This window comes from Convolutriloba macropyga, chromosome 4 (assembly GCF_964194025.1).
Source record: "Convolutriloba macropyga chromosome 4, txConMacr16.3, whole genome shotgun sequence".
Taxonomy (NCBI): Eukaryota; Metazoa; Xenacoelomorpha; order Acoela; family Convolutidae; genus Convolutriloba; species Convolutriloba macropyga.
This window is the reverse complement of record NC_134471.1, coordinates 19,803,191-19,820,722: the sequence shown is the minus strand read 5'-3', so window position 1 is coordinate 19,820,722 and position 17,532 is coordinate 19,803,191. Positions and strand designations below refer to the sequence as shown.

The window sequence follows — 17,532 nt, the reverse complement described above, 5'->3', positions numbered from 1 at the left end:
TTGAAATCATTTTTGTCAGTAACCAACATGAAAAAAAAACAAGTTCGACGAAATATTTCGAAGAAGACCGCGCCCCGAATAATTATTGATTGCAAGAATCCAATAATATGAGTCCAAACATAGCCTTATTTTGACTGCGCGTTCAACAAAAACGATTAATTTTTCCATATGTTTGCAGAGCAGATCAGTAGAGCAAATAAAATATTTTTAAAAACCAAAAATAAATGATACGTTTTTTATTATTACTGAGGTAACTTTTCGAAGCGGCAAAATTTTAATTGAAGAAGACTCTTATGGGAAGCGAAATTTCAACATGCTTTTATTGGACTCTTCAAAGATTGTGACAGTAGATGTTAGGTCTCTACTTCCGGGATATTTGAAGAAATGGGGATAAAAGAGCTTCTTTAGAGCCGTTTCTGATTAAAGTCTGAAATTCAAAAAAAGAGCAAAAATATTAACGAAAAGAGTCCAATAAAACCAATCAGCCAGCCTTCCCTATCTTTAAAATATACCAATAACAATTTTGTCAGCAATTTCAACAAAATTAAGCAAAAATGACGAAAATTTGAAAAAATAATGAAAAAATGAATAAAAACAACGGAATTCCGTTTACTACTTGCAACTCTCTAACATAAACCGACTAGTGTCGGAAGAATAGCTCTCGACAGGCAGCTGGAAAAACATTTGACCCCCACTCGGCTATCAGGCCCTTATATTTGCTTTGCTATAATCGATTTTATATTAGCAAAAAGCTTTAGAATAAAAGAGATCCCTCAGTAATGAAGAACGAAAGCTAGAAAAAGTCACTTGAGAAGTCAAAGAATATTCTAGAAGAAAAGCGCAAAATTGGCTAAACGTTGGCTAAAGATAGTTAGAAATGACGTCACGCGCGCAAATGCCGTTAGTGAGAGGACGAAGTAATTCAGAAAATTTGACTTGTTCAGCTTTGCTGTGTGCACAAACGTAAAACAAAAAACGTGTGCACAAACGTTCAGCTTCGCTCATCTTAAAGCTTAAAAAATACCCGTTGGAGTATATAGTTCCTCCCCCACAAGTGGGCCGGAACAAAGTGAAAATTGTATAGATAGCAGCGATAGCCTTGAGCACTGATTATTTTTGAATTTGATGATCATCAATTAAGCAGGATAGCAGGATAACAGAATCCAGCGTATTATCTATACCAATATTAATTGGGCATGTCTGTTGTCCAAGGTAGTAAATCCTGGTGGCCAAACTATACCAGACAATTGTTCCATGGGAATTCTAATTTCAATCTGTACCTTAACAATCCAGCCTATGTGGGGTATAGACCTCAGCATCTTGTAGGGCATTACGAGCATTACTGCCCACTGCCCGCCATATGAACGTCTCTCACGATGGCTCTCCACTGACGCCGATTCTGTGCGGTCTCCTTGGCGATATCGAACCAGCAAGACTCCCACTTCTTGTGAGTCATTTTGAGGGGTTTCAGGAAGGGTTGGAGCTCTTTCTTCACTTAGCGCCTCCATGTATCCTTTGTTCCTCCGGGGGGTCGAGTCCAATTGTCAGCTTTCTCAAATTCGAGGCTAGCGTTCGGTATCATTTCTGGATCCATGCGTAAAGTGTGTCCCAACCATGTCAGCCTTCGCTTTTGTATGGTGGTACTGATGTCTTCCGCTGCTACACCGAGTTTGGTGAGGCTTCTTCGGTTGAGGGAATCAAGGCGTTGAGTGTCAGATCTTTACGGGCCAGGATTCACATCCGTACAGCAGTACGCTTTGGACACATGCTTTGTAGAGTTTAGCTTTGATTCTCGGTGGAATTGATCTTTGTTTCCAAAGCTTGTCGAGCTGTTTAAGGCGGCCTGTCGCCTTGCCAAGACGGGTTCGGACTTCGTGGGATACATCAACATCAAGTTGGAGGTTCCTGCCCAGGTAAGTGAAGGAATCGACTTTTTCAATCGGTTTTCCGTTACATTTCATTTGGTCCTCGGGGCAAGCTGAGCAGAACTTGGTCTTGGAGATGTTTATTTCAAGTCCACCTTTTGCAGCAGCGTTTGTAACTAGATCGAGAAGTGTCTGCGCACCGCCTATGTTGTCGTCTAGTAGGCAGATATCATCGGCGAAGTCAAGATCAGTTAGCATATCGTCGAGAGCGATGCCGAGGAGCTGCTTTTCGGTGGCTTCATGCATTGCCCAGTCGATAACAAGGTTAAATAAGAAAGGCGCAAGTAACGAGACGATCGCGAAAGGTTTTGATAGTGAATTGTACACTCTTACTGTGCTGCAGGTTTCTGTGTACATTGCTCGAAATACCCGAATGAGCTTGGGCGGGAGTCCGAGACTTTCGAGGATGCGCAAGATGGTCTCACGATTGACGCTGTCGAATGCAGCTTTGAAATCAATGAAGACTAATACGGTCTGCCGGTCGAACTCGTATCTTTGCTCAAGTATTTGCCTGATTGCAAAGATTTGGTCGCGGCAACCGCGCTTCGCCTTGAAGCCCGCTTGATTCTTGCGGGCGATTGATTCGTAGGCAGGTTCGATCCTGTTTTTCAGAATTGCCTCTAAAAAGCGATGTTAAGAAGGGAAACGCCACGAAAATTAGCACAATTTGCCTTATCTCCCTTTTTGTGAATTGGGACAATCACGGCTGTCTTCCAGTCATCTGGAATCTTCTCGTTGTTCCAGATAGACAACAGGAGGTGTTGGAAGTGGAGGAGCAGTTCATGTAAGCCATATATGAAGAGCTCGGGTGGAAGATTGTCGTCACCCGCGGCTTTGTTGGTCTTCAGCTTGGCTATTGCTAGCATGATTTCTTCGGGACTAGGTGGATTGGTATCAGCTTGTGCAAGGGATTGACTGCGGATGTTGAGGGAGGCTGGGTTCGCTGTTGGTCGATTTAACAAGTTTTCCAAGTGTTTCGCCCATTGCTTGGTCTTCTCATTTGCGTCAGCAATAAGTTTTCCATTTTCATCTTTAACTGTGTCGATGCTGGGACATTTGGTGCCGGTTAGTTTCCTTAACGCATTGTACACCTTCCTGGATTTGACATGTTCGCCTGCGGTAACTATATAATCAGCGGTGGATTCTTAGAAGCGGTTTTTATCTATCCTGACTTGCCGCTTGATCTCTCTGGAAATCTTTTTCTTGGATTTGGTGGTCCGAGCTCTGTTCCGTTTCGCAATCAATTCCAGGGTTCTGGGCGAGATCCAACGGTTCCGGATGGGCTTCTTCTTCGGTATACTTTTCCGTGGACGTCGCCAATGCTTCTTTGGTTCCATTCCAGCGGCAATTTACATCGCTTCCGCTTGGCAGATTCTCCAGTTTGAGGGCTAGCTCCTTTCGAAAGCTGTCGCTACTTTCGGAGTTCTGAGCGCATTGACGTCCTGTCGGAAGCATTTTGGAGTCTTTGTGTATACTTTCAGTTTGACTTTCATCTTGGCGTTGAGCATTTTCTGGTCCGATTGAATAAGGCGGTTCTTCTGGCCGACGGTTCGCACATCTTCGATGCTCGATCGCCATCTTCTTGATATCAGGATGAAATCTATCTGGTTTCTGGTGATCCCATCGTTTTTGCATCGTTTGCCAGCAGGTTTTTGGATACCACAAGATTATTGCTCATTGCGAAGCTTATGGATCGGTCGCCATTATTGTTTCGATCGCCAATGGCAAACCTTCCAATGTTTGCCGATTCGGAGGACAGTCTTTCTCCAATCTTTGCGTTGAACTCTCCTGCGACAATAATTACGTCCTTTTTTGGGAATGCAACCCATCAGCTTTGAGAGTTCCTTAAAGAACACATCCCTGATGTCATTTGCTTTGTCTTCAGTTGGGGCATAACAGCAGATAATTGACAGCGGGGTTGGCTTTGCCTGGATACGGATGTAGCAGAGGCGAGGTCCCATGGGAATCCATTCCATGAGGTGGGAGGCTAGTTTCGTTTCGACAGCTATGCCGACACCGTGAAGGCCTTGCTTATCATCGTATCCTGAGCAGTACAGCTTGTAGGATGGGCAGTCGTTCTCATCGTTGATTGGGATGGAGGGTGATCCTTGAAATCGGGTTTCTTGTATGCAGGCCACGTGGATGTTGAGAGACTTTAATGTTGAAGCCAGTAATGCCAGGTTTTCGGGTGGTAACAGGGTGCGAGTGTTCCATGTGGCTAGATTGATATGAGATTTGGAGTAGTTGACCGACTTGGCATTGCTACACGATGCGGCTGGTTCGGGCGCCCCAGTTACCGATGGGAACGTAGCCTTCTGTGTATAATCTTTCGCTCGAGTTTTCATATGGGTACTTGGCTAGATACATCCGAAGGCACGTCAGACCCTGGGATGCCAGAGTTCCGTTGGCCCCACACTGCTAGTTTCAACTAAGATCCAAAAACGGTTTGAGGGTTTAAAGAGCCCAAATAATGTGAAACTGAGCAGAAATAGCATCTTTTACTTGAAAAGCTAGTACTCTAAATATTAAACTACCTGGTGTTACTCTCTCAAGATTAACCCATTCTCCTGTTATGAAAGTAGGGCTTCAAACTTCCCAAAATTGACCTACAAATCAAGAAATTATCCCCCTTTTGTCAAGACTTTTGGTGAAACTTATACCTAGAGACCGGTAGAGCTCTATATGACCTATAAAACTGAATGCCATCGCTATTACTAATACGTCGTTTTTGCGGACGACAAGTCAAATAGTCAGACGAAAAACTGATAACGCAAAAAACCGCTTGTTCGAGAGCAATTAGGCAAAGAGCACAGGTGGCCAAACAGCACGAATCCCTAATGATAATCGGTCATCATATGAAAGCTATTACAAATATTAACTAAGTATCAAAACCACAACCTTCTGGACCTTATTAGTGTAAACCCTAGCCTGTAACCAGGTGTGCTAGAAAGATATTACCAGGGATTACATTTCATTTTTACAAAATTGGAGTCGTATCAAGACATAGGTAGCAAAACATGTCTAACATTATTGCATGCAGTCATGTTGACAGAGGTGATGTTGGACTCCTCGCATCTGGGTACCTGTGCAAGTGGGAAAAAGGAGGAAGCATCACTAAAGGCAGTCTCGTTATTCTGGCCATCAGACGACTTTTCACTTCTCAGAGGCAGGTGGAAACTGAAGCAGTAAGTACCATTTCTCGAGTACAGTTTACAATCTAGAAGCTGTCAGTTACTGACATTATTACGCCGCTTAAATTGTATGTACTGTAGTAGCCAGTCCTATCTCTTCTTGGACCCTGCAAATTTTTATGAGGGGGTGGGGGCACTTCCAAATAGGAGATTTAGATAAACCCATGAGAGTGTTTCTCACTATAAACCCTTACTCCAATCCGAAATAAGTTCCCTATATGGTATATACACATTATCTTTGTTAGCTCATTATTAGGTTATGATCTAATAATATGAGCCTATCTTAGTTATCTTAGTTAGCCTATTAGTTCTATTATGCCACTGTTTCGTACAACGACTCACTTTCTCTTATCAGCTTGTCTTTTAATTTTAGAGTCCTGATTCCCATCGTCATGCACATCAATATCATCAACTCCATCTCCCTCATCCTGCTCATCATTATCCTCTTCTGCCTCGTCTTCAATCAGAAGATTCCTCTCCCTCCTTTCTTCCTCCTCGTCATCGTTCTCATCATCATCCACAGTTTCACCTGCTTCCCCGTTGACATCCGAGCCAACATCACTTCCGCTGTCACCTTCGTCTAAAACCATGATATGCACAATAACGTAACGGTCGAAATATTGACGAAAACATGCGACTCCTACTTTGAGTTAATTTGGTATTCCAATCTATTTATGCTATTTGAACCCCGCCGTGTCATCTGAAACACTGCTATAAATGGCACGTTCATATGGGATGTCACTGTCGGTAACATTTTATGCCCACTAGGGGGCAGGTTAGACCCTCAGATACCCCATTACTGATATAACGCACGTTATCGCCAACTCAGAGAGGAGGCACGTAATCCTATTATCATAGATAACCAAAATGGAGGTCCGAAAGCTGTAGGGTGGGGTGGAGGACAAATCAGTTCTTAAAAAATGTTTCGGGATCTACGCTTTCGTTTCCAGTTAATCATTAACTTCATATTTGTTGTTCTACACTTGTTTGGACTTTTCAAGATGCTTAATTTCATTTTCTCTTAATGTTCCGACCCCACTTTGCGTGGAGAGGGGAGGAACTATATGCACGTTTTTTGTTGAGTCAGTTTTGAACAATCGATATATTTATCGCAGAGATTTCTGAGTGCTATCACTGGAAAACCCGTTAAGGGTAGTGTATTGAACTAAAACGTCTTTTGAATAGTCTTTTTCGAGGAGCGATGAGTTATCAAGGCTTAACGTTCCTGTGAGCATTTCACTTTTCACACTAATTTTGTTAACATTTCATTGGTTCTCATATAACATTTGTTCTCATCAACTGTAATCGGATTGCTCTAGTTTCTTCTCACCTAGGTAAACTTTGAAAAGTCTGATTGGTATATTGTTAGGATGTATAAGAGCAACTTTTTATGTTTTTATGAGTTCACCTCATTACTGTTTTTTGTTGAGTTCTGAAATAACCTCAAATCAAGAAGTCCCAGCAGCTTCTCTTTGAAAAACTAGTGAATAAATTTTGGTTTTCGACTTCAATTTCTGTTTAAATTAAAAGTGATTTTTTTTGGGATTCGCCATTAAATTTTTTTTCTGTTAACTTGTCTCTTATGCCACTTTACAGCAAGTCTGATGAGCATTCTGATGAAACATTATTCAAACTAGGTGATTCTAATTACAAGCTCACATTAGAGACCGAAAGACCATGTCTTATTCAAGTTTTTTTCTGAACCATGCCTTAAAATTGCTGATATTCATTTGCATTTGTGTTAGTGCTTTCGCCTAGTATGCTTGTGATTTGATGTTTTCGGTTTCCCCAAATTAATAGGAGGAAGTGACTAACGTTTTCAACAAATCGATGTTTTTCAAATTGTGTTTATTTGAAATAGTGTTTTTTCAACTATCTCACTCATGGCTTTCCTCGCCACTATCTATCTTGTATAATTTTTATTTAATTTTGATGTAACCTAATTATGCGTTGTCAATTTAAATTTATAAGGGTTTGTTCTTGAATTCTGCATACACTTACAAATCTTAATTGAGATTAAACTCCGATCGAAATTAAATAGAGGCCACGCATGCTTGATAATAACGAAGTTGTTACTTAAATTCATTACTGAGTGCAATTTAGTTTGCAAACGGGATAGAAGTGATTTCTGGAACTCACTTTTGGTTGTTTGGTAAAATTATATGTTTATTTGATAAAATTGTTTTTGTTCAGCTTGACAACGTTGTATCAGAGGTAATTTCACAAATATATCTTCATTTGTTCTAATTTTCATTCTAACGAAAGAGAGAATTGGATCTCAGTAAAATTAACACCTCTTTTGTTTGCACGTCTGTCCTCTTTCTAAGAATCTATCAAAATTTAATACAGAAAACTTTATTTTGAAGTAAATTTTTTTCTTATTTTGAAGGTAGGCAATCTCTACTTCAATTGGTAGACAATTAGGCTAAGAATTTTGATGAACATTTTGTGCGATTGCACATTGGCGAGCCTCCTTGTTAGCAATCTCGAAAAAAAAAAATATATTTTCAGTTTTTTACCTTGGTCGTCACTAGCCTCTCCCCGCGAAGGTGGTTCGAAGTCTTCATCCTCGCTCTCGTCCCCAATTTTGTTTGCCCCATTCTCGTCTCCCTCTTCAATCCCCATTCTCTCATTGTACTCCCTCTTCTCTTGTTCAAACATCTCACACCTACGATCAATTCTATTTAAAACTTCGAGTCATGAGAGTGAAAAAATAGCACGGAGCCAGAAGTTTCATTAATCAGCGTTTCAAAACTCGAGAGGTCAGAGTTTAACAATAGTGATCAACTGGGTCAGATGCCCAACTTGCACAAAATCTAGTTAAAAATTACAAAACTTGCTTGAGGGAGATTTCACTTAATTCAAATAAACAATTTTAGAGGTGGCTGTTTTTTAGCAAAATTTTAGTCTTCTATTCTCTTTACTTTTTGGCTGTTCATAACATTTATTTTTCTCTTTTTGGTTTTTGCATCTCTCTCGCTTTCCACTCCTTTTTAAATCCACTAACAATTTCAATCCTAGTTAGAAATCTTAGTTGGACAATTGAATCTTGGGTAATCAAGCAAATAATCAGTCAAAGTCATTGGGCAGCATATCACTCCTTTGGACATTTCCCGTTCTTCATCAATTGGTATCTATCGTATTTTGGAGAGTTTTGTAACACAATTTCAATGGATTGAAATCAATCACAGTTGCCAAATCTTAGTTGCTATTTCTCGTATTCGTTATTTCGAGCCGTTAACTCAAATAACCTTTTCTATTAAAAATATCTAGCTAGAAGTGCTCTAAAATTGAATCACCGAATAGTTTTCGTTACTGAAAGTAAATTAAAATTCAAACAGCAGTTGAAACCGCGACAAACCTGGCCTCATGTTTCTGTCTCATCATATCAAACATGCAGTTCTTCAGTTTGTTCCTCAGCAGATGTCTGCCCCTTCCAGGTGGCAACTCTTGTGATGATTCGACTACACCTGAGGCAAACAATACAAAAATGCATTACCAAAATTTGTGTCAGATGCTATCAATTTGAAAACATAACAGACTAACGTCGGAGCGAATTGCTCTCAAACGACTGGCGAGCGGTTGTCTTCGTCAGTAGCTAGCTACGGTTTAGTGAGGCTAGCTTTAGCTTAATTGAAGGGTGTAAGGTGAGCGCAGCGGGGGGGGGGGGTGCACTGGGGGGGGGGGTTGTGGGCGGGTGTGGGGGTTCAACTTCACATCAAAACGAACTTGACGACCTGCATATCTCATACATACTCCTACCAGATATCGTCTTGATTTCACCAAACCAGGCTTCTGGCAGTCACTTTTGTATAGATTTTAATAGATAATACTATAAAGTCTTCTGAATACTTAAAGCAAAAGTTTTCACTCAAATTTCGAAGAAAGCAGAGAAACCGATTCATTTCTAAGGTCGCATCGCAAATAATTCCGTGACCATTTTGGATTACCAGAACTCAATAATTTTTTATTACAAACATTTTAAAACATTTGTGAAGATTGGGTACTTTGTTTGCTTAAACTACCTCGAAACTATTTCACTCTTACACCCACCTGACACCGCGACCTTTCCTCCATCTTTCCCAGTAGTTCCTGAAGACACCGCAGACTGGATAGCCGAGTTCTTTTTCGCGTCCTCTAGAGACTGCATCATCATCTGACTCAGCACTCGCTCGTCAATGGCACTCGCTGCCAAGGTCAGAGGAGAGTTGCGTGTCACCACTGGTTTCGGTTTTCTAAAACCACATTCACGTACTTAAAAAGAAAGAATGAATTTCCTTGTGTATAAGCTCAAAGTTTAAAAGAGCTCAGAAATTTTTAGAATTTAACCAAATTAGATAGACTAGCAGGCCCGCAAAACAATAACAAGAAAATTATTTACACGAATAGAAGTTTGAAAAGAAGTTAAAGTTTCTATTTCGCACCAACTGGGGCTCGAACCCATGCCCCTCGCTTTACAGCCATAGGTCTCACCACCTAGGCTAACTATGCGTATTGTACTTCTCTTCCTCTTTCTACAGCAAACTTCTGGACAGTGGCGTTTGTGACTCTCTTGTTTTTGCTATACCGCATGCTTAAAGAGCGCAAAAAATGCATATTAGGTGCTTAAATATGATGGCTTTGAGAGGCCCCTTAAACCTGCAAAAACTTTGTCCCAATTTAGAGTTCACGCGATTAATAAACAGCATTACCATTTTTTTATCCCCCAAACTAACTCACACAGGAACACACTGCGCTATAACCCCTACGAACAACCCTCCCTCACAATCGCCTTTAATTTATCAAAACATTTCCTATTGAGAGAATTTGAGATCACGCAATAATAAAACAGTAAAGCGTGAAAAACTTAGCTGAAAACTAGAAGTGTTCTAGAATAGCGCAGAATCTGTACAGCTAAAACTTTGCTATAAAGACACGTTTACAATAAATACTTCGAACTTCATTCGGGAGCAATCAAAAAACCCGTAGTACCCAGGACAGTAAATCCTCTCTCTGGGCGAGCACACTTTCAAACCCTTACAGCCTCGTGGTAACTGCACTTAACTAACAGTCTTTTGTCCGAGGTTCGGTTCTCACCCAACTACCTTGAGCCTTTTAGATCATTGACTTCTCTCGACTTCATGTTCGCCGAACCATGCTGTTCAAAGCGGATCTTAAACATGAGCTTCGAGAGAACACTCAAACATGTAGATTTTGTCCCATGTTAGAGCTCACGCGTTCCATATATACGATTAGAAGGACTGACAGGCACTATGGAAACTGTAACATGAAGCGGACAGATAACAAGACAAGATGGTCTAAATGTAGAACTTCGAATTGTAGATCTCAGATTTAGTCAGATTTTGTAAATTGATTCAACGAATTGATTTCATTCCATCTCCTCGTGAATAGAATCAAGTTTAGTTGGGGTTCCGGCTATCAATATATCACTTCCGGTATTCTCTTCAGAGCAACAGAAATCTGCCTTCACAAAAAATTCAAAATTAAGAAAGATGGTCATCGTTATACATCCCGGTGCTTCTAATACTCAATAAAAATTCCGATCCTCCTAAATTCTTGAATTTCTTTTTGTAACTATTTTGTTCCACGACTATATTCGCACAATAGACAACCATTGAAAATTCTGGCCACTAAGGTGGTGAAGTCGAAACAAAAAATATCCCTGCTTTTTTCCCAAAGACTAAAAACTGGGAAAAATCGAAAATTTAAAAAACATAGCTCGCAGATTGCCAAAAATAACCGCAATAGCTTCGTAGATCTGCAGTCTCAAAAAAAGGTAAAGAGACAGACCAAAAAAATCCGACTTTTCATTGAAGGCTGATGTGTTATACTTTGAACAAAAATCTGTATAATTTTTTGCTGCCTCTATTAGCTGCTCTCAAATAACCTTCATTTAGAGTGACACACGCCCATTTGACCTTATCTCTTTGAATTAAATTAAATAAAAGTCAATTTCAAAGTGAGGAAGTCAATTTTGAGATTGAGGTAAGTCAAGTGTGACCAAAAATTCAATCACGCGAATGAACAAAAAAAATCGCTTAACTAAGAGCAAAAAATAACGTCACGCACGCACTTCAAATGAAATTGCATAAACGAATGAACAAAAGGTAGATTTGAAGTGGTTGTGACGTCATATGGTTGTAAAACAATCTTGACGACGAAATAAAAAAAACATAGCAGGACAAGTCCTGACGTACAATTCAAAGAAATTTCATTGACTAAACAAAAAATTAGACTAAGAAAATAAAACGGACTAAAATTGAATTGGGAAAATTATTTCAAAAAATCAGATCAAAAAAACCAGAAACCAATGTCAAAATGCCGCATGTGAACAAAAAAACCACCAGAGATATGGAAAATTGGTGCAGACAAAAACTAGGCCTATAATGAACCATGAATAGACTGGGAAAACCATTTAGAAAAAATAATCCGAACCAAAAAAAACGAAAAAACAGTGAAAGTTAAAGTGAAATTGCCGCATGTGAACAAAAAACCACTAGCGAGAAAGCGAATTGTTGGTCAAACACCGTTTTCTGACTCTACTTTAAAATTAGAGCGAAAAAATTTCACGCCGCAAAACCACTCGCTTTTTCGCTCCACTTCCTGTTTCAGTGTGACCAAAATCACTACTCCAATTTGACATCAAAAATCATGAAAATGTGCGAACAGATCTTGAAAAACATAGCCGGAAGAATTCCGGAAACGACTCGAAGCGGAAATCCACTTAAAGGCCATTCAGCTACTCATCAGGCAAAAATTGCCTCGACTAATTTAGGATTATCTTGAAACAGAACCCTAAAACAAAAAAAGTTAAAAAAATCAAATCTAAAATATGATAAAAAATCAGATCAAAATTATTCATCAATCGAGACCCCGAAATAACTATCTCTGTCAAAATTACTTCATCAACACAACTAGTACCTACTAAAACCACTTATGAGAAGTTTTAAAAATACTTGATGCCAAATCATGAAAAAAATAAGCTCTTACAAACAAATTTAAAATCATTTCATCATTTAAGTTAAAATTTTTTAATATTACAAAAGCACATAATCAAAAATAAAATTCCTTTCAGCCAATAGGGTATCCAAATGATCGCGAAACAATAGGCAAGTCATAATAGGCTGAGAAATTTATCTAAAGAACAAAAAAACGAAAAAATGCAAAAAATTAAGAAAAATAGTTCCCATTTTCGCTATTGTTCGTCATATTTCTCAACAAAAAATTGCTTCATATCCACAAAACTCCAACTATTTGTTAACTAAAAATTGCTCAAGTAATAGGGTTTTTTTCAATACCCATTCGAGGCAGTAAAACAAAATAAAAGTCAAAAAATCGCAAAAATTAGCCCAAAAATCAGTAAAATACATGAAAAACCTCCAATTAGCATGAAATTCATATAAGTTTCCAGAAACCTTCAAACCACTACCAACACCAGCCTAAAATTAAAAGAAAATCATAACCAAACCTCTGAACCAAAAAATGGGAGAAAACCGCTGTAAAATGCCGCACGTGAACAAAGAATTTCACTCGCTAAGAGATTTTTTTTTCACACCTCAATTTCTCGCTCTCTAGAAAACAGCGATATGAACAAAAAACCACTCTCTTTTCGCTCCACTCTTCATTTTGTTCAGCAACAAAATCGCTCCAAAATTTTTCACGTATTTCATTTCCCGCTTCAAAATTCACTCCAATAAAATTGATTAAAAAAAAGGACTTCTCCAATACTGCTCTTCGAGTCGTAAAAAAAGACAGCTCCCCAATACAATTCATTCAAATTCTTTGAATTATAAAAAAACCAAGAGAAGGCCAATAATAGCCCCAGCTATCGCTGTGTGGCTATTAAAAAAGACATTTAAAACACACAAACGGATCTAAAACCACTACTAAATTAGAAACTATAAACCAATGCAACATGTGGAACACAGGGGCGTCTCTTCTACACAATTATTACTGAATTTCGACTTTTTTATATTTTTTATTTTACGTCAATTTCATTTTTATTGACGTCAAATTGTTTGGTCGATTTTTAATATTGACAACAAAAACACAAACCTTTTCTGTGAATGTTGTGTAAATCTTTCCATCAACTTTTCCTTCTGAATATCTCGTGAACTTTTGACCAGCACTATTTCATCATTAGAACCACTTTTCCTGTCCGCTTTCCCGTTGATCTCCAAAATGTTGTTTTCCTTATTAACGTTGGTTGCAGTGGTATCCTTTTTCAAATCAGGAAGCGGTTTCCCTAGCAATCGTTCTAACTTTTGGGCTCTGAGCTTAGCTGCCGCTGATGTAAGGGTACTCTGAACATTATTCTCTGTCGATTTCTTTTCAGTTGTCTGTATTTCTACAGGTTGTGAACTTAAACACGCGAATTGTCGGTTACTTTTTCTTGAGGTTAAGCCAACAGGTGCGCTGTTCTGCTTTGCAATAAGAGATCCAATCTTCGATTCTGGTTTCACAAATTCTGCTAACGAAGCCTTGCTTTTGGTGCTAAGTTGCTTGGGAAGTTTGAGTGCGCCAACTGAAACAAAGATCACGCTTTAACTGTATCAACGAATATCCTTTAACACATTTTAACATGAGTACTCTTAAATTCAGCATTTGAACAATATAGAAAAAAAATTGTCGGAAAGTAATCTAAATTCAGATATAACATGACGAGTCGTCTTCGGCGGAAAAAATTCTTAACGACGACCCAAAATTAATTTCTCAGACAAATGTTTTTTCTTCAAAAATAGAGGTGAAATTGTCGTATAAACCAAAAAAACTACCGCGAAAGAGAACTTCTATTCAACGCCATTTTCTCAAAATATTTGAAAATTAAGTGATATACCTCAACGTCCCAGAAACTACTCGTCACTTGACAATCAGTCCAAAATTAAGTCTTGAAAATGGCTTAGAATACACTCCTGTAAAACAGTCTTGAATAAGACTGAAAGAGCACTTCGGTTCAGTGCCTTAGAACGCTATCCGTTGGTTTCTTTTCGGACAGACAAAGATCTAAAACAGAGAAATAATGTGCAAAAAAGAGCAAACCCAAAATTGGATTCAAACTTCTGGTGCCATATCAAAACAGTGGAGATCAAAAACCTATCTGCCTCACGAAATTTTTGTAATACTCAAAAAACTCTTCTGGACTACAAAGGTACACCTAAAGACAAGGAGGCTCGGTTATGTGCGCTCATACATAATGCTCCGACTCCGCTACTCTATATTTTTGACTTAAAGGTCTTCACAAAACTGTTACAAGTCACATACTCTTCCAAAATAATTGGTGTATGAGGTCAAAAGGTCAAAAACAACTAAATGAATAAAAAATAACGCATCAGAGCTCCAAAAAGACCTGCCATTAATGAGACTACGAGACAAGATAAACAACGAAATAAAACAACAACAAAACTTAACTGCAGACAAAACAACACTTACTTTCTGAAAACATTTAGTAACCAAGTCAAAACAGAAATCAGATAAAACTCAAAAAGAATAAATTAAATTGTCCTGCACTAGAAAACAGATGTGAGTTGTCCTTAATGACATCACGTAAGAAGTGGACAATAGGAATAGAACAGGGACAAAATTCAAAATTTTTTGAATCCAAATAATTCCAGAAGACAAAAATCATTAACACAAAAAATATAATAAACACAATAAATACACAATGCACTCAAAATTAAAAAATAATAAGAAACAACAATAGGACCTGATATTCATGGAATACATGAAAAGCACAAATTAACAAATAATGACAAAAAAGAAAGTTCAAAAACAGTTTATTTTAAACCAGTAATTCCAAAGTCATTAAAAACATCAGCTATGAACTGACAGCATTAAACAGGTGTACTTGTACCTCATAGGTAGTCAATTAGACCTGCCGTTATTCGGAATAGGTTATATGACCACAAACAGAAATATAAATCCAGGCAAAAACCAAAAAATATAAAAAAATGAGAAAACAGTGTCGAGGCCGTAAGAAGGCTACGCTATTCATTGAAAACATTCTCTATGAACAATCCGGCTTCCTTTCAATGCCAAGGGGATGCCTAGGGAAACCAATGGGACCTGTTTTATGAGATGGCATAAATACAAATGCAGGAAAAACTCGAAAAATCATTTAACGAAAACACAATTTTGAAGACCAAAAAACAAGCTAATTTCTGAAAACATAAGAAAAGTTTATTCGACCTCAACTGAACGTAAATTGCTCTTTAATTAAGGAAACCTGATATGAAAACTGAGTTATCTGCAATTAAAATGAAAAAAAGTGAAGATTGCGCTCCAATTACATTCCGAATCGTTTTGATTGAAAAAGTCCATCAATAGACCATAACTAGAGCGTCTATTAAGAAACGCAATTGATTCAGATCTTAATGCTATGCATAATTTGTCAAAAAATATATCTTAAATTGAACAAAAATCACTCTAAAAGCGAACAAAATCAAGTCAAATATTTACAAAAATTGAAACCTCGATAACTCCTGCGGAAAAACGAAATTAAATCTTATTAATTATATATTCTACACTAGAAGAACTGTCTATTGATACGTCTCACAACAGTCTACGATGAATATATCGATCGGTCGAAAATGACAAACCAAAAGAACTAACCGAGCTGAGCATATATTTCCTCTCCGACTAAGGTGGGGCCGCAACAATAAAACCAAATTTAGAAAACCGATTCCGCAACCTGAAGCATTTTCCTGGACCAAATAATCAGGCTTTAGCATATTATTAATTTGCCTAAGTTGTGGCAAAAACCTATTAAGTTTGAAATAAGATAGCTGTATCCGATCATTTCACACTTATGAGTTGAGAACTAAAATCGGCAAAACAAAATGTGGACATGTATTCTGTCCCCGGAGTCCCGTTTACGACACACTAATACAATTTATGTTATATTATACAGTACATATTTGCAAAAACATTTCACCCAAGCCTGTGGGCTTCAAACATTTTTGATTTCCACTAAGATTGGGGGCAAGAAGTTTAGATCTAATTATTTTTTAGGGACGCAGCAAAAAAATGGAAAAAAATGCAGACCAAACAGCAAACCCAAAATTGATCGAAACAGCAAGATTTTTTTTAAAAAAAACAATAGCATTATATCTGCACAAGTAAGCACAGTATCAATCATCCCTACTAACAACTATGTGCTGTCATTTATATGAACCCACAAAGTCATTCTGTCAAAAAAAATCACAGAACTAGCTGTCTTTCTTCGGAACTAATAGCAGCCTGGAAACCAGCAAGAAGCAAGCAGAGCTAACGAAAAGTTAAACTTTTCGGAGAATAATGCCTCTGATATAGCTACCAGTTAACCCATTTCGAGCGAAAAATAGCCAACTGAATCTAATTAAAAAATTAGATCAAAAAACGACTATTTCTTTTCCATATATATCATTTACCTGCTGACTGAATCGCAAAATTCTTTCAAAAAGTAGTTTAAACTGTAAATGTTAAAGGAATGCTCCATTTTTAACAATTCAAATATCCACCCCTGCCTCTGATCCAATTGTGAAACTCTAACAATATACGGAAAACATATAAAAATACACAAAAATACAAAAAAAAATCCATCCAAAATCTTAAAATCCAAAAAATTAGCAGCTTCAGGCTTTTTGACAACCATTACTTGAATTAAGTTTCATTCAGAATTAAACTAAAATTCTACTCGTTATGCAAAAACATCAATCCACCTCTGCTGCGGATTATCAACTGCAAGCTATCCATTATGTCTTAAATTAACGAAAATTGTCCAAGTGAGTTTCAAAGTTAACAGAACCTCCTCTTCGCGCCCAAAAAAGAGCCACGTCGCATTGTCAACTCCAGTAGAAGCTAAATTTAAGAAAACAAAAAATAAATATTCACGGTTTAATAAAAAAACAATTCAACGAAAACCAAACAAGATTAGTATTCTAGTCAACGCTACAACGATTGCTGCGAGCAAATCAACAAGAGCATATGGGAGTTCTTCTGATAAAAAATTCCATCACAAAACAAGAGCATTAGCCGGCTTATATAATCCGCTTAATTGAGAAAGCTTAGAACTGTCAATTCTGAATTCATGCAAACCAATAGAATTTCAAAAATCTTTATAGAAGCAACAACACAAACTCTTCAGCCACTTCAAATTTCCTCAACAGTTGGTTTTCAAAATAAGATTACTATAAATGGCTTTTACCGTAAGAACCTAATTTAGACTCAAAATACTTTTTCTTCTTGATACTCTAAAAAAAGTTACATGGCAGAAAGTAGCGCAGAACGTAGTTAAGTTTTTATAGGCTAAGAGTTGCAAAACAGAAAATATTTTTGAAAATTTCTCAAAGTTCGAGAAATTCCCAATTAAAAACATAGTAGGCAGATTGCCTGAACAGCTGCGAAAGAATAGACTTGCGCACCGTATAACAGAGACGGAA

The 17,532-nt window shown here is 37.9% G+C and overlaps 1 protein-coding gene across 1 annotated transcript in view; it reads right to left on the bottom strand.

The window, feature by feature from the left end:
* The window catches only part of LOC142338014 (uncharacterized), a 63,764-nt gene that overhangs the window by 39,914 nt on the left and 6,318 nt on the right, over positions 1-17,532 (bottom strand). The window contains exons 2-7 of the mRNA XM_075387647.1: positions 13,172-13,640; positions 9,170-9,351; positions 8,478-8,586; positions 7,636-7,784; positions 5,459-5,696; positions 4,952-5,102 (exon numbers count right to left, since the gene is read on the bottom strand). Coding sequence (XP_075243762.1) covers positions 4,952-5,102; positions 5,459-5,696; positions 7,636-7,784; positions 8,478-8,586; positions 9,170-9,351; positions 13,172-13,640 — 1,298 coding nt within the window. The remainder of the gene's footprint in view (positions 1-4,951; positions 5,103-5,458; positions 5,697-7,635; positions 7,785-8,477; positions 8,587-9,169; positions 9,352-13,171; positions 13,641-17,532) is intronic.